Source organism: Lissotriton helveticus, chromosome 1_2 (genome assembly GCF_964261635.1).
Source record: "Lissotriton helveticus chromosome 1_2, aLisHel1.1, whole genome shotgun sequence".
Taxonomy (NCBI): Eukaryota; Metazoa; Chordata; class Amphibia; order Caudata; family Salamandridae; genus Lissotriton; species Lissotriton helveticus.
Window position 1 is genome coordinate 174,491,557 of NC_136058.1, and position 18,184 is coordinate 174,509,740.

The 18,184-nt window shown below is 42.6% G+C and overlaps 1 protein-coding gene across 1 annotated transcript in view; it reads right to left on the reverse strand.

Moving 5' to 3' along the window:
* The window catches only part of PRPF38A (pre-mRNA processing factor 38A), a 117,815-nt gene that overhangs the window by 55,683 nt on the left and 43,948 nt on the right, over window positions 1-18,184 (reverse strand). The window contains exons 3-7 of the mRNA XM_078670607.1: window positions 13,826-13,947; window positions 12,092-12,177; window positions 6,829-6,939; window positions 5,523-5,635; window positions 2,695-2,721 (exon numbers count right to left, since the gene is read on the reverse strand). Of these exons, the coding sequence (XP_078526733.1) occupies window positions 2,695-2,721; window positions 5,523-5,635; window positions 6,829-6,939; window positions 12,092-12,177; window positions 13,826-13,947 (459 nt within the window). The remainder of the gene's footprint in view (window positions 1-2,694; window positions 2,722-5,522; window positions 5,636-6,828; window positions 6,940-12,091; window positions 12,178-13,825; window positions 13,948-18,184) is intronic.

Here is an 18,184-nt window from a genome sequence, read left to right on the forward strand (position 1 = left end):
TAAAATGTAAAAAAAAAAGTGACAACATTATGAAGTAATATTATCATAAAATATGCTGCATGATGTTGCATCATTTGCCTTTTTATGTTGCATAATTTAGTGTACCGTTCCACCTAAATCTTGCCACATAATTCCAGTGATCCTGGTTATAGGTGCGCAACACTCAGTTGAAGCAAGGTGTGATTTATACAAATAAAACAAATTATTTCGTGGATGGACTCAAGAATTTAATGGTAGTGGGAGGTCTATGATAGATTATTTGTGTATGTAAAAACATCACTGTAGCAATAAGGAGTCGGTTTTAACAGCGAGACAGCTTTGTATTTTGAGTTGGTTCTGTGAATTCCTCCAGGAAGTCAGAACTTTACTAAAAGCTACTGGAGAGTCAAGTAAAAGGAGTGATGGCTGTGGCGTTGAGTGATGGCTGTGGCGTTGAGTGATGGCTGTGGCGTTGAGTGATGGCTGTGGCGTTGAGTGATGGCTGTGGCGTTGAGTGATGGCTGTGGCGTTGAGTGATGGCTGTAGGCGTTGAGTGATGGCTGTAGGCGTTGAGTGATGGCTGTAGGCGTTGAGTGATGGCTGTAGGCGTTGAGTGATGGCTGTAGGCGTTGAGTGATGGCTGTAGGCGTTGAGTGATGGCTGTAGGCGTTGAGTGATGGCTGTAGGCGTTGAGTGATGGCTGTAGGCGTTGAGTGATGGCTGTAGGCGTTGAGTGATGGCTGTAGGCGTTGAGTGATGGCTGTAGGCGTTGAGTGATGGCTGTAGGCGTTGAGTGATGGCTGTAGGCGTTGAGTGATGGCTGTAGGCGTTGAGTGATGGCTGTAGGCGTTGAGTGATGGCTGTAGGCGTTGAGTGATGGCTGTAGGCGTTGAGTGATGGCTGTAGGCGTTGAGTGATGGCTGTAGGCGTTGAGTGATGGCTGTAGGCGTTGAGTGATGGCTGTGGCATTTAGTGGTGCTGTGTCGTTGAGTGATGCTGTGATTGCCGGGAGCCCCAGGTGCTCGCAAGTATTTACAACCCTGTCTAATCTGAAGGTGGAATCTCCCCATTTACGGGCCATCCTGTTTTCTCAGTCAGCCATGCATTCTTGAATGTGCAGCGCCGGGCCAGACTGTTTTTGAGAGACCTTCTCAATTGCTTCTGCTTTAGCCAGTTAAATTGCTCTTTTATTTCGCGGCCCGAAAGTGAAAGCACAGCATGAGAGCACATATTTTGATGCTCCGAGGTGGTCGACTAAAAATAAAAATTAAATCAAAAGGAAATACAGCCATTAGCTGCACTGTGCCTGGAAACCCATTTCGACATAGGCTCCCCTCAAGCGTTGGAAGTCTGGCAGTATGGCAGCTGCGAGTGGTGTGCACGCACGCACGCGATGTAAGGAGAACAAGCCCTCACCCAAAGGAAAAAAAAACAAGAGCTGCTGCTGGCTCTACTCCGAAGGAAGCTAGATTACCGCTGCTAAAGACATGATGGCAGAGGAAAAGCCTGACAAAGGAGGGAGAAGACTGCTGGAGGTGCGAGAAAAAAAAAGCGCTCGTGAGGAAGGAGGGGCTGTTCTGCTGAAGACGGCTGTAGGGTAGATGAAGGGAGAAGGCTGCTGGAGGTGCGGAAAAAAAAGCGTTCGCGAGGAAGGAGGGGGTGTTCTGCTGGAGACGGCTGTAGAGTAGACGGAGGGAGAAGGCTGCTGGAGGTGCCGTGAGTACGGGGGCCTGAAGGGGAAAGAGAACACGAAAAACAAGTCGGTGGGGGGAGAAGGGGAGTGAGCGAGTGGGAGGAAAGCGCTGGTGAAGCGTCGCGCTTCAAGAGCCTGGTGGGGGGGAGCCAACGAGTGGGAGGGAGTAAAGGAGCATATGGGGATGGGGTGCGAGTGAGGGGGGAGCAGAAGCCCTTGATGGTGGTGTGCGAGGCCAAGCGCGCGCTGGAGAAGCGTCACGCTTCAAGAGTTAACATGCATTGTGAGAAATCCGCATGGAATCTGCTTCGTCAGAGAGTTTGTTTCAACTACATTACTCTCGTCTATTTATCCGTGCGGGATAGAATAGTCGAGACCTAAAAAATATCACTTGGAGCAACGCTGGTATATCTATGGGGCAACATTGTTTGTTTTTATGGTAGTGGGTCTACAGGAGTGAAATTAAACTCAGACTACAGGTCTGCTTCATTTTAAAAGACCACCAAAAATCATTAGTACAAATGATTAGCACTAAACAAATGCCACATTTCACTTCAGACTTGATGGATGTCTTTGGATATACCTTGATTATTTCATTTATTTCTTAGTTGCTAGCTCACCAACCTGATTAAAAGAAAAGTTTAACCTGTAACCTGTAACAGGAGAAGTGTGGCTCACTGGTTAGAAGCGGCAGACCCTGAAGCAGAGGTCAGGTCCGGGACCAGGGTTCAATTCCCGACGTGGCAGGGTCTTGGGCTCAATATCCGCGGACTCAATAATTCTCGCCTCGGTGCCTAATCTAATCATGGGTCCCACTCTGCAACTCTGGGCAATAGCTTGCTTAATCTCCACAACGGCCCCAACAGCGCTGGGATGCCTGGCTTCACCTTGGGGGTGCCCTGGAGGGGGCATCTCACAGGGAAAGCCAGGATGGGTTCCATAGCGGTATACAGCGCCAGGATGCCCCGAGATGGGGCAGCAGTGCGCTTTACAAATATACACACATTTACATTTACATTTACCTTCTTCTTTTCGGGGATCTGCTTCGCCTGTGAAAGAAAATACACAGATCAGATTATGGATTTCAAACACTCAGGCTCTCAAGTTCATTGCAATGTATTTATTATAGAGAGAAAAGCCTACTAAACACTTCCTAAAACAAACAAGCATTTGCAATGCAATAAGTCTCGCATTAGGAAAGTTTGAGTTATTGGTATTGTAATGACACATTTTTGATTTATGTTTTGGTTTTGAAAATTGCGAAATTAATAGCTTTGTCATTTACAATGCCAATAGTTTTAACTTTTGCAAACGTGACACCTATAGCATTTGTAATGCAATATGTGTTGTATTTACATGACTTAGATGTATTAAAATTACAAATAACAATGGCTTTTATTTTTTTTAATAATTAATACTTAAATAAAAGTTATTGTAATTTATAATGGCAATAGCTTCAACTTTTGGGAAGATTATGTTCAGTGCATTTTATTGTGATGAAAATCCAAGAACAGAAGTGAAATATTAACATCTTTTTGTGACATTTGTAACAAGAGGGCGATAGAGAGAAGGAAGGGGGGAGGGAGGAGAGGGAGGGAAGGGGGAGAAAGAGAAGGAAGGGCCGAGAGATAGAGGGAGGGATGAGGGAAGGGAGAGGGAGCAAGAGAGAGAGAAGGAAGGGGAGAGAGAGAAGGAAGGGGCGAGAGAGGGTGGAGAGTGGGGCGGTAAGAAGGAGGGGGAGAAAGAGAGAGAGAGAGGGGTGGAAGGGAGAGGGAGAGAAAGAAAGAGAGAGAGGGAAGGAAGAGAGCAAGAGAGTGAGGGAAGGAGGGGCGGGAAGAGGGAATGGGAGAGGGAGCAAGAGAGAGAGAGGGAGAGGGAGAGAAAGAAGAGGGGGGTCTAAAAAAATGACTCTCTCTCTCTCCATCAGAAAATACTTAGAAGGTCCCAAAAGCGAGACCTATTGTCTATGCCAATGCTGGTTTTATTTTCAGTATGAAGAGGCTCAGAGGAAGCAGCAGTGGTTAGCAAGCATGGTTGCTGGAAATGACACAGGGAGGTGATGAACAGCAAGTAAGTAGACCATTCTCAAGGTAAGACCCAGAGATTCTACTTTTCAATTTTTTTCTGGAACTTATATATTTTTTATTGATAAAATAGGAAAGTCACTATGCAGTTCTAAAAAACTGCAAGAAGATTTTGCTAAATGACCATTTGCTAAAATTGATGCCACTATGTAAAGTAGTAAATAACTAAGTTTAGTGTTAAACTGGTGCCACCCATATGCTACAGCAGTAGAGTGATGGGACAAGGATTGTTAAGAATCAGACCCTGGAATGCTTTCTCAGGAGAGATGACTGAGAACCAGTTTGTAACTGACCAGATTGTTCAGCCTCCAGCTGGTTGTGGGCTGACAACCTTTGGCAAGAGCTTGTTTTTTTCCAGATTCTTATACAACCTCCCCTTGCCGCCACTCCCAATCCCCAACACTACTAATCAAGTATCAGTTTGAGGGCCAATGGCCCCATATTCTAGTACAGGCACTTCTGCACAAAGGTCAGACAAATTTTGACATGGTACACCAATGACATTCTCTGCCTGAAACCTTGCTGGCAATTTACATAGACACAATGATATTCTTTTGATGTTTACTGAGGTTTCGCTATAAGAACATCCATTGTGGACTCATTTTCAAATAAACTCTGCTGAGATATCACTCTTTGCATTAACCATGAAGAGGTTCATTAAGTATGGAAATAAATGAGGAGATTCCACTTGAGCTAACATATGTTTTGCAACGATTCCGGATTCCTTTTTGCTGGCTCATAGTCGGATGCCAGAAAACTATTCTCAACAAGGCATTTCCTCTAGGACTGTTGATATTTACGTCTGTGGAATGTTTCTGGCCACAAATCTGGCAAAAGAAACACTTTCTTGCGCTTATGCTTAGTTTCTTTAATCACGGCCACCCCTCTTCTGTGCATCATCATCCAATGCAGGACCTTGTAACTTCTCTACTATATTTCCAGGACTTCTTTGAATATCATCTTGAGATTTGAGAAAAGGCATATTTTTCAACACACCTACAATAACCATTAAACAGTTTTAAAATAAAAACACTATGAATTATCAGGCCAAACTATGTATTACAGGAAAACACAGTATTGGAATCTACACCAGATGCTATGCCTGGCATTACCTATGCTGCAAAACCATTTTGCCCAAAACAGAAGATTTTCTGATCTAATAGAACAAATCACAACATTTTAAAGTGAGCAACTAAGCCACTAGACAACATCTCGTATCTTCACGCTTAGCATTTTTGGTCCTGTGCAAACTGGGAATTGTTGGAGTGTTTTGTTTCTATAATCCACCTCAGTAAGACGAGAAATATCGCTCTTGACTCAAAATAATGCATACGTCTTTCAAATTCCATTGAGACATGTAGTACAAACAAACAGAAGATTGTTTAGACCCGAACTTCTCATCGAGTGAGATAATTCAAAATGGCAAACTTGAATCAGAACTAGAAGCCTGAAACTTGATGCAAAATGCTCCAATTAGAATTAAAACTATTTTAATAATGGAAAGTCTATTCCTTATAATTGCTGCTCAAAATGTATAGTGACAAGAGTTTCCATTTTAATGGTGTCCCATAAATAATGTCGAAATAATATTGCAGTAAAAAACATGGGCTGTTTGGGTCAGTGCTAAGTTTGAAACTTTATGTGCTTTAAGCACGCCTCTTGTATTTTTTGTAATACTGATTTTGAATGCCAGGTGAGGGATCCCAGAACCCAAATATGAGAAGATATTGTGTGAACTAAAGATGAGCACTAATTTAGACCATTACCTCCTTGGTGACCTGCTCCGGCTCCTCCTGTAGCGAGGTGACGGAGATCGACGTGGTCTGTCCAGATCTCTGTAGCTTCGTCGGTGATAATCCGGCGTTGGCGCTCTGTCCAGCTGAAAATCATTGAGATTAATTAAGCCTATATTTAAACAATGACTTGTCACTAAAACAGCTGCAATTTATATGCTTAAATAACTAGTATTATACAGAAAAAATACAGCTTCAGGTCAACGTATGAGCATCAGTTTTCAAGACACTTTAAAAGATTACAAAAACAGCCATAGTTCAATGTAGCGTTTTGCTTGGCGTGACAGATTTTAATACCTTGATCACCACAGCTGTTAGCATTTGGTTTAAGAAACTTGGATCAGACAGACAGCACGCATGTATCACTTGTGAGGAGTCAGACGATTTCCAATTGAAGAACCACAGATCACAACTTTTGTTTCCATTTTATTTCCTGGGCAAAAGGCATACTAGCAGTTTGCCAGGTGACAGCAAGAGTTGTGTGATGCATAGATCGTCATGAAAAATAGATCGTTTCTACTGAAAGTTGACTAAAATAGGGAAATTGAATAAAATATTTTGGGTTAGTCTGGAAAAAGTTGCCCAAATGAACAGGAAACTGCGATTATTGCATCATAATGGTCTTTAAATAAAATAATGGTCTTTAAATAAAAATAGAAGGGGACTGGTGTAAGTGATAAGAAAACAAGCCACATGTAGAAATATTTTATCACAACACGCCAACAGAAATGGTGGGAGGCTCTTCTTCAAACAAAAACTTCATATTCAGTTTCTGTGGTCCAGTACAACTATGCTTTTGTCAAAGAACATAGGCATTTAACTTTTTAACACTGATAACAGAGGCATTAAACTTTTTTAACAATGTCCTTACTTCTTGCACTGAAAGGTTGCCATAAATCACTAGGTAACTTAAAATTCATTCTGAATGTCTTGCATACAGACATGAGAATGTGGGCAAACGATTCCCTGGTTTATGGCTATGCAATAAAACTAGAAGCAGGGAAAGTAAATTTGAATACACAAGGCTAAAATGGTGTCTTATAATTTTTTGGGGTTAAAATAACCATGTGCCTGCAAACAGGTTGAAAGATAGATCAACATTCAGCCTAAAAAGCATTTGCTTTTCTCTGAATGAATTTAGTGTGACTCCAGTTACGGTTACTCCCTTTCGAGAACCGGAGTCACACAATCCTACTTGTGCCTTGTTGGAGAATTTACTTAATGAAAGACATCTTGGCTAACCACTATTCAGAGAGATGATCCAGGCAAAATCACCAACCTTCTCCTCTTCTTCCTCCTCCTCCTCGCTGGACTCTACATCATCCATATCTTCTTCCAGGGCACTGACTCGAGTGTCCAGCAATTCTGCTTCTTCCAAGACATAGCGTTTCTAAAGGAACAGATGTTTAAAAAGCCTATATCAGAGGAGTCGTTTTGTAGATCACATACGTTACCAAGTTGTCCCTTGCTAGGTTACAAGTGATCAAACAAGTCTATATGGTTCAGTAGGCGCATCCACCCGGCTCTAGATGCAGATTCTGAGAAACACCGCCTAATACATTTGTTACAGTGAATATTCCCCTACCCCTAAATCAATTTAATGTTTAATCTGTGAAACAGATCCATAATCTTAAACTTAACCGTAGCCATCATGAAGGAGAACTACACCCACCTTTCAAACATGAATGGTGAAAATCTAGTATATAAAAACACTTAATACACCACTTCCTACATCAGTACCACATACTGAAAAAAAGAAGGAAAGATATATGAAAAACAACGAATGACAATTGTGGCTGCAAGAGTGTATGAACCATGTTTTTGTTTCGTTCAATTAAGTGGCTTACTGTTAAATTTGTTATGAACTAGAAGTGTATCTAATAACATTTGGATTAAGTATAAGAAATGTTTAACTGTGTTTCAGATAATAACATTCAAGTGGGAAACCCAGTTCCTCATTCCGAAGAGTCTGACAGACTGCGTTAGTTAGTTGTTTTGAAGGAGACAGGACTAGTGCTTTAGGACAAAGTTCCCACCAAAGTGGTACTCAAGTGACTTGTTCTGCAAAATACAGTTTCAATGAGAATCCCTAAGCTTACTACTCTCAGCTATGGCACAAAGAAGCTTACTTTTTTCTCAGAGAAAACTCAATATAGTATTTCAGTAGCACCTAACCAACACTAAAGCTAAGAAACTAACTAGTAAAAGTTCTAACCAATACTGCGAAAAGAAGAATTTAATAATTAGAATAAGACCAAAACTGAACAAAGAAATTAAAAAATAAGGGGCCAGATGTACGACCCACCAATTTTGCGAGTCGCAAATTGTGTTGCATTTGCGAATTGCAAATTGGGATGCACAACAGTGTCCGAAACACTGTTTTTGATTCCCAATGGGGTATTAATGAGGCTGTCATAATTTGTGACCCCTTTGGGAATGGCTGTCACTCCCAGGGATGGTGGCCTGCTGGGGTCAGCAGACCACCATGTCTGGGACTGCTATGTTTTTTTCAAAACTCTTTTTTATTGAGTCATCAGAGAAAGTAATCAAATATGTTACAAAGGAGCAAAAGTATTAGTCAATCAGCATAATAGTTTCCATGCAGGTGACTTCTATATAGCATTTATAAAACAATTAAATAAACAATTCGGGTCTGTAAACGACAGCCCCTAACATTACAAACAACTGTGTCCTGTACCGCATAACAAACCATCGGTCATACCCATCAAGTCCTTACATGTATGTCATAAACCTGTGTAACAACATTATTGTCCTGTGATATATCCCAATATGATTTCAACTTCAGCAGGTTGTGGTGGGGGTAGTTCTAGTAGGAGACCCCTGAAATCAGCCAGAGGACTGCTTTTAAATAAAGCAGTCTTTTTTTAAATGCAGCCCATTTTCCTTAAAGGAAAACGTGATGCATAAAAAAAAAATGTAATTAAAATTTTAAGGGCAGGCAGGGGTCCCTGGAACCACTGCTTGCCCTTAAAAATATTTTGAGAACCACTCACAAAGGGGACGAGGTCCTCTGGGGACCCCTTCCCATATGCAACTGGTTTACTACCCTTCTGTGAAGGGTGGTAAACTGCGACTGTTTTGCAATTGCGGTCGCAAAACGGTCATACATAGCTTCAGGAGTCGCTATTAGGAAGGGACACCCTTGGAACGACCCTTCCTAATAGCGAATCGCTAATCCTATTTTGCAAGTCGCAAATTGATTTGCGACTCACAAAACAGGATTTGTACATGGGCCACACGTTTTTTGCGGTCGCAAACCGGTCTCAAACCCATTTGGATCCGCAAAAAAACTTACTTACATCTGGCCCAAGATTTTTAAAGAATATTTAAAAAATGCTCTAATAGGTACAATTGTTAGTCCATGGACATAACCCACTTCTACATATCAGGCACTGAGTTCCTGTGGGCTTCCAGGCAGTACCAGGGGTTAGAAGTGAGTTTTCATCACATCAAAAAGGCTTACTTCGATATGGACTTACTGCAGCCTGGATTAAAGCAATTCAGGCTGCCATCGCATGCCTGAAAACATGCTTTTAAGTTATTCATGTGGGAGTTGCAATCATTTAGTGATGCCTGTATGCACCACTCAACTTTTATGCCACAGGTACACTTTGTGCACTATTAATATTTCGGTCTTGAAGAGCCCACTACTACTTTTCTAGGGCATCCCGGTGCTGAGGAATTGCACTGAAAAGACAGAGGAGAGTCTGGCTGATATTTTTTCTGAAAATTATAATAATTAGCCTCAGCTCGAACAGTTAGAGAGAGACAATTCCAACATATATGGGAAGGACCTTCTACCTTGGCATGCTCTCCTAATTATTATGACTATGATCAGATGAGCTTAGCAGTTTAGAGTGCACTCAGGAAATAAGATTATTTATCCTGCCGGATGAAGAGAGGGTCTTTTCACACAAGCGAATGAGGACACATACAGTGTGCCTTGAATACCACTCCTTTTGCCACAAGCAGCCAGTGAAGAAGCTTGGAAGGTGGAAGACATAGAAAGAATCTAGCATTGGTATTATGAATAAGCTGAAGCCAGGCTAATACAGTCTTGGGATAAGGAGGTGCAGTAATCAAGGCAATAAGTGTGGTAACGTCTTTGATTGTTTTGCGACAGCTCACTGGAAGAGAGCACCATCTTTGTGCCAGCATCCTTAGGTCAGATGGCAGGATATATTAAGGTAAGGATTATGGCTTACCAAACAAGCCACTAATTGTTACATCCCACACCAATAATAAAATAGCACTGCGTTCTAGTTCTCCACATCGTTAGTTACTCATGTTGCATGTTTAAGATTTGCTTACCTATTTTTAGGTCCCACCTAGGGAGCACTTGTGCTGTCTCTTCGAGACATGCTCTATTCAGGATATGAAGCAAACACAAGGAGATGATGGACGGAGCGCTGAAACTTTTCAGACACTCACCCCCAGTCACAGTTCTGGGTTGAATCCATCATCGTTCTTTAGCTCACTTCGCCACCCCAGTTCAGACACAGCTGTATGCAAATCAGTCTTGACCCTGTGCCTCATGGGAACAGTTCAGCCCAAACTGCCAAGCCACGTCTTCCCTGGACCGGAAACAAGCATCCTGGGACCGGTTTCGGGCTAACAGCCCTCATCAACCAGGCTAGCTTGAATCCAGTGGCAAAGTAAGCAAAAAACTCAATTTGTTTACTTTTCTATCCACATTTTGACAAGTTCTATAGTAAAAGCAAAAAGAGGTATCCTTGTTAATTTGGCTTTTGAAAAAAGGTTACTGTCAAAAAGGATTCCAAGATTTCTTAGCAGGCAAAGGAGTTGTAATAGTGCTAGATCAGTTGGCCACCAATTGGCAGACCTTAGGAAGAGAATCCTCTTAAAAAATAGGATTTCTATTGTTTCTCTCTGGTTAACTGCAAAGAACTGTTCTTCATCCACAGAACAACAGTAGACATGCAAGTAGTCTCAGATCATCATTATAATAAACTATGATTTGGGTCTAATCAACCTATAACATCTGGGTGAAGCTGAAAAAAATGAGCGAGAGAAGCCTGAGGAATTAAAAAGTGTTGGGCTCAGGGTGTACACTTAAAGTATTCTACAATGAAGAAACTTAGATTAACAACAGAAAAGGGGGAGGTGGACTACCTGTGAACATTTCTGAAGAAAGAAAATAAACCAGTCTAATGCCTTTTTCTGGATGCCAAGAATGGAGATACAGTTTATGACAACAGAATGGGAGACAGTGTCAAAAGCAGTACAAATATCTAACATGATCAGAGAATGATGCAAGATTTGTCATCCAAAGAATGCATTGTACAAAACCCATCATTTAAATGATAAGGTACAAAATAGGCAGAGCTGCCATGGATACAATGCAAAGCTCAAAGAACAACACCCACATTATTATCTGCCTAGCGCTACCATTTGAGGGATAAAATGGACCAAGAGTTTCTTTCCAACTGTACAATACAACAGTCCAAAGCTGGCATGTAGAAGACTAATAACATACATTAACCAGACCAAATGATTTAGCCTCTTTAATCTAGAGGACACAGGGAACAAAATAGTTTAAAGGTGCCTCCTAATTAAGGGCTGCAGTGGCTCTACACACATTGGTGCATTTATGGACTGAGTTATTGACCATTTACTGCTCAAACAGGACAAATGAACAGCAGAGAAGGCACTGCACAGGTAAGGTCACCATCAAGGTGGTCAATCACCACTTTCATTGGATAGCTGTTTAACTCTAAAGTATCAGAAATGTTAGACAAAGATACATTAACTGAGCTAAATAACATTCTCTCTCAACTAGGATAGGTCCTGGAGACTTAGGAACAAAGTTTAAAGCATCCTCTTGAATATCTCTCATTAAGTCTCATGTGCTGGAGATTAACCTGTGATCTTTGAGAAGAGTTACTTACCCAAGAGGTCTTAGCAGTTCAAAGAGCCAGTGCATCAATAATGAAAGACAGCTAAAGAGAGAGGAAAGTGGCTATAATTTGCAGCAGCCAAAAAACAATGGTGTTTCTGGATTCAAAGCGCTGCGGGGGGAGGGGGTCACAGTGTTCTAGGAATGTAGCTTGTAAAGATAACATAACACGTGTATTGTGATGCTCACATTTACCCACTGGGGCTTCCGGTCACCGAATAACAGGTATCAACTGGATACAATATGTTCCTTTTGAGCCTCAAAGTCACTTATGAGGTACAGTTACCAGTTCTTCCTCCAGGAATTTGAAGGACTCTTAAAAAGTTGAAAAAGTTAAAAGAAATGGAAGTAGGAGTAACCACAATATCATATCTAAAATCTCTGTTTATATGTAATCCTAGGTTGCTACTGAGATGTTCAAATCCTGATGAAGAGTTCCTCTATTGAAAGTAAGTTTAAAATGTATGTCAGTAGTAGCTTGCAAGCTATTCAACAAAATGGGTGTATGAACAATGCAATTGTTTTTCTCCAATGGAAGAAATCATATGCTTAGCAACCTACTTGTAACAATTGTATACCTACCCAGCAACCACAAAATACATACCTGCAAGCGTGGTAAAATGATATCACAAACACGTTCACTGTGGAGGAGCTGATCAATAAACTCATCTACATGCATTAGTTCAAAATCTGAAAGAAAAGAGATCGAGGTAAAACAGGAGTTACTTACTCCAAGAACAATAGTTAATTTTTTATGGTCGAGAGTTAAGACAAGTTATTCATTAAGGATGTTGATAATGATAATCATAGTAGCTAAATTATTGGTTTTCTTTGTTTTTATGTGCTATTTCCCAAAGCTTTTTACATATCCTACAAATCAATAAAACCAAGTACATATGAAAGACTGTCCTAGTCCCGGATTTAAACTGTCAATTACACTCTGCATTCATCTGGCTTTAAAGATGGCAATGCTAAATACAACTGGGCTCTAACCTTTCTCTCAAAAACTCAACTCAATACCCCCCCCCCCCCCCCCCTTAATAGCTAAATGGAGAGTGATGATGCACGGGGTAAGAAGGATGTCTTCTAGACTTTGTGCAGTTCTGCTCCTTTGACATGACTGAAGGCTTCACAAGGGATGCAAGAGAATGCAGCCACAGGACGTTCAGGCACAAGAGTGACAGGAGAAGCATGCAAGGCGGATGTAAAGCCAATCACAGTTACTTAATGTAAGAAGAACGTGGAAGGCTCTTTACAGAAACTGTTACAGAAGGAATTCGTAATGCTGAGATGTAGTGGGTGGTTAAGACACTGCAGTATTTTTGGAGGTAGGTGCTTCCTTTATTTATGGCAGATATTGTTTATAATTCTAATATGTACCTTGTAAAATCTCGGATGAGGGCTAAAGGAGTTTCAGCAGTATTATTTGTGCCAAGGTCCTTCAAAGAAGTAGCATAAAAGCTAGGGTTGGGAAACCCAAGAATGAACAGCTTGGTCAGGGGCTTCACCTGCAATTTAATTGTAGTTGGAAGAACACACTTTTCTAGTGGCAAGGGTGGAGGTTGCACAGGTCTGATCAGTCAATGGTTGGTTTGTAACAGCAAGGAAGGGACAACCCCTGTAGAACAAAAACTGTGAAATGCAGTAAATGGATATGCCTCCCTGGCCTGGGTAATGATATAAGCTGTTTGTAGAGGAGTGAGCAGTGGCAGAGTAGAGTGGATGGAGAATTAATGTTCAGACCAAACTGTAGAGCTAGTCTGGGAGATGTTAACAAGCCAATTGTTGTGGTGAGCAACGGGTTATGATTGTGCCCTTTCATGCAAATCAGACCATAGAAAAGTTGCTTAAACAAAGGACATCCGTGCTGTCAATGAAGGAATTAGAACTAGCAGGTAGGTATGTGTGTATGTATGAATATATATGGTATTTCTATAGTGTGAACCTAACCAAAAGGCAGCAGAGTACTGTACATAGTCACAGAAAAGCATAAAGTCAATGAGTAAGAAGAGAGGAAGCTAGGTTTTGGAAGGTTAATGTATTGTGTTCTTTAAAGAGCTAGATAATATTATGATCTGAGCGATCGAGATGTGGGTCTAGAACAAGCTAATGGCAAAATGAGGCTAACAAGCAAACCAATAATTGGAAGCCTACATGTGGAGCTCGAAACATACTATTGTGGAGATATCATGGAGTCCCTCTGCTCTGAACTTTAAAATTAGAGTTACGGTTTCAGATGGCTTCATAATCACATCAGCTCATGTGGTTTCGAGCTTACAAAACCTGTTAAGCATTTTTTCCAATGTAAAAATATGTCGGACAAATCAAGAAAATATACCTCCATTCCTGTTCTGTGTTTTTACTTTCCGATAATCGTTATACAACGGTTCGAGATATTTGTAACAATCAGTGGCTGTTCCAGTTAGCCTCATATAGAGTGCTCCCAAGGTTCGGACATACCTGTAAGAAAAGTTGAAAAATAAAATACACACCTATGGAGCAGATGCAGTGAAAGTTACTTTAACTTAACATCTACTGCAGAATGGAGCACATTTATAAATATGGAAAAAGTACTGGGCATAATTCGTGCTTCTGTACATTTCCTAACTCCGTCCTTCAACATAAAAAACCTTACTTGACACTGGGCCGAGAAGCATTACGTTTCCTACAAGTAATTCCAAAGTTTTAATTGCTTTTTAAAGTTTGATTAACAGGGTTTGAAAATTATAGGTCTATAGATCGATATAACAGCACAGATGTCAAACAGACTTATTGCTCATAAAATACAGAGTGGGCTTGTGTCCACCCCTTCAACCAATGGCTTTCTTCAGCCACCCCCTTTCAGACATTTGCTTGAAACTTTGTCAACTGCATCTTAGTTCAGCCCAGTGGAGTATTCATCTCCAATATAATGCTACTTGCTGTATCCTTACCACCTCCAGTCAAGTGCTCGCTTTAAACTGCACAAAAGCTTACTTTACAATATATTGCCCTATCCTATCCTGATGGCTCCTTCCGTAGTGTCTTAACTCTGTTCCTCATCTCAGTCGCAAATATTGTCTGAATCTCTTACTTCTTTTGGGATTTATTTTGTGCGTGCTTTGGATCCGCCAATACCTACATTATTTATACAGACTCCCTAGTCATGCTGCTTGTGACATCCGAGATGCTGGTGTAAATATTGTTGATAACTTCAAGTTTGTGTTACCAACAAGTTAATAACATATTCAACATAACAATTAACACACTGACAATAAGTTTTGGAAATATAAATCATATCCTAATTTCTCCCGCTGTCCGCCACACTCTCCTATCTCCCTCCTTCCCCTGAGCTCCCCTCGTTTCATTTGTTGTCTGGCTTTAATCTACTTACGCTCTGTCTGCACATTATCTCTAGGCCGATTAGCTTTGAGAATGCTTGTGAGCAACTCCCCAAGCCCTAACGTGCCGCAGAAGCCCATGTGCTTACACATACTATTGTGCACATCATCACAACCGTAATATTCGTCACTTAGCACCAATATCCACAATTTGGCACTAAACAAGTCGCCATGTATACTTCCCCCTTTTACCCCAAAAAAGGTTCAATCCTTTGTGATTTGCGTACTTGTACATACAGGTATCCAATAAAATTAATTCCTTCTCAAATACCTACATGCATCTCTGCCTGCCAAACAACATGAACGCAAGCTGTTTTGCAAGTACAACAAAGAAACACTGAATAGAACTTTGGGCCATATGTATGAACACATTTTCCCATAGACACAGAATGGGTAAAACCCTTTGATACATATATGATTCACGCTTTCGCCATGTGCAATAGATTACCACGTATGTTCTGCATCTCAATCGAGGCTAACGGAAACACTTCACTCAATGTACCCCAGCATAGAAGTACTACTTCTCAAAGACAACAACATTAATTTGTCATTTTTAACTCCTGAAAAATCCCAGGTAGTCACAGGCCCTGCAATTTCTTTGACTGATGATATTGTTTTTAGGAATACTAATTTTGATATGCTCCACTGGAGGACAGGGTGTTGGGTGCTCCTAATTATGAGCTTTATTATGCAGCGGCCCAGCTTCAACGGCCTCTTTGATGCTTATTAGATGCCTCCCACACAGAGAGGGATTTTCTGTGTTTTAATTTTGGGGACAGCCCATTAATGGAATGGTTCCTGGATTCCCCCTTCACACCGTCCTATTCCCGGCACATTGCTGAAAGTGGTGCTGGAAGAAACACATACTCAGCTGAAAAAAGGGCAACGCCGTATGCTCCTAGCCTTCCTCTTTGGGCACCTCTGCAGTGCAGGGGACTACGGTACGTTTACAAGGACGAGGCCTGGACCACAGCAGGATACAAGAGTTTTCGTGGGGGGAGGCAGACTTTGTACTTTTGCAGACCTGACGGAGGGGGGCTCCTTGGTTCCGAGACAGTTTTTCCTAGACTTTGCACTACAAGAGTTGGCGGGGAGATTATGGAACTTGGATGGGAGCCCTGTGCAGGTAGCTGGCTCACAGGAGTTGATGGTGGCTTGAACGGGGTCGGACGTATACAAAAGAGGATTATATGCATTATATGCACTTAACACGGAGTCCTGTGTTAAGTGCATATAATGTGGCTATAATGCACCTTCTGCCCCGAGCTCCCCCCGCACCATTAAAAAACGCCCTGACGTATCTGATTTAGTAGCGTGGTGATTGAAGGGGACCGTGGAATGAAAATGGAGAGCTACCCCAATTAGCTTCGAGACAGCCGAAGAACGGAATATCTGGGGGTACCTCTTGTATTTCAGCCGACCCGCTTCACTTTTCTTGAGGTGTGTTTCTTGTAGTGCGGCCAGGAGGGTCTGATGGTCCACTAGATATTTCCATAAGGATTGCTGTTTATTGGGGGATTTAAGCCCCCTTACATTCCAGGAAAGACAGTTAACCTTATTCCAGGGTACGACTTACCCAACCTGCAGTACATTCCTCTAAGACCCCTTGTCTACTCCCCTCTTCCCTCACCCACCTGTTACCACTTGCGCAATGCAAAATGAAAAATCACCATAATGCACAACAAATATTACAACACATAACTAAAACTGTGAGTTGTAGGAACCTCCACCCCAGAGGAGGGACTCCTGTCTGACAACTCCAGAGGCGAGCCCATTTCCGCTCCCAATTACCCCAGCTATTGTATAATCAAGGTGTGTACTTCTTCCCTTAAGCCGATGTAACCATCCGCCTTTCCCATATTTCTAACCAGAAGCCCAGTTCGCTCAGTGGGCAGCCGTTCCTAAGAGGCACCACGCTGGGGAATTCTATGTGGGTGTCTCAATCCTGTGTTCTGGCAACCGTGACCCCCCCCAGGATCGTCTTGCCATCGTTCAATGTCACTCCCCCTCAGGTGGATCTGCTTGCCCGATAATGTACCCAGCGTACCTGCATCTGTCCAGCATTAACTTGGAGTCTTCTAGTTTACTCGACTTGTCATCCTCCATGCACTGGCGGTGCTCTGTTCCCTTCTCTGGGTCCCTTCATTGCGCAGTGACATGGTTTCGCTTGGGAAGGTGGGAGGTCTGAGACCCAGGAGCTCCATCGCTTCTTCGAGGTCAGTGTAGTGAACCGGCTTATTGTCAATGTGAAAGGCAGTGCAGAAGGGGTAGCTCCATCTGTACTTAACTTGTCGTCTCACAGAGCTTCTGTTACCGGCCGGAATTGCTGCTGACGTATCAGGGTGTACCGCTTTGTTCGCCATAAGTTAGCAGGGTATGCTCAGACGTGAGTCCCTTGCTCACTTTGCCACTGGATTCAAGCAAGCCTGGCTGTAGACGGCTGAAATGCCAGAAACCGGTCCTAGGAAGCTTGTTTCCGGTCCAGGGAAGGCTTGGCTTGGCAGTTCGGGCTGGACTGTTCCCATGAGACACAGGGTCAGACTGATTTGCATATGGCCATGTCTGAACTGGGGGGGCAGAGTGGGCTAAAGAACGGTGATGGATTAAACCCAGATCTGTTAACTGGGTGTGAGTGTTTGATTGGTTCAGATGCTCCATCCATCACCACCCCCTTTTGTACCGCGACGTATCAGGGTTGCCTGGAGTTTCACCTCTGGACCTCCCTCTCCGATGACTGTGGAGAAGAGGCCCAGTAGAATGGTTTCCAGGTCTGGGCCCTCACATCCTTCATCCAGGCCTCTAATTCTTATGTAGTTGCATTGGGAGCGATTTTCGAGATCCTCGCATTTAAGGACAGAGACCCTCAGCTGCTCACTGAGCAACACCGTGCCTTCCTCCAGGGACCCAGTCTTAATTCCAGTTCTTGACATTTCGCCTCCACATCTAATGTACGCGACCCCACTGAGTCCACATCGGACTGCAGAGCCACAGTCTTCGCTCTCATCTCTGCCCTGAAGGATTCAAAGGAGGCAGTCATGTCCGCCTTGAGGCCCTCTCTTAGTTCCCTTTTAAAGTCTCGGAGTGGCGCTAAAAGATCCTCCCGTTTGAGCGCCATGTAGCAGCTTAATTGTGCGTCAGTTTCCTTGGCGGGGTCCGTGCCTGGTTGGCCAAAGTAATTCGAGACTTTGTTGGTCGCAGCCTTTTTGGGTGGCATATGGGGACCAAGGAGGAGGCCTACCGGGCCCTTCCCAACAGAGCTTAAGTTCCCCAGAGGGAAAGCCCCTCAGCGATCCCTTGCTGACTTGGTGCCGAGGATT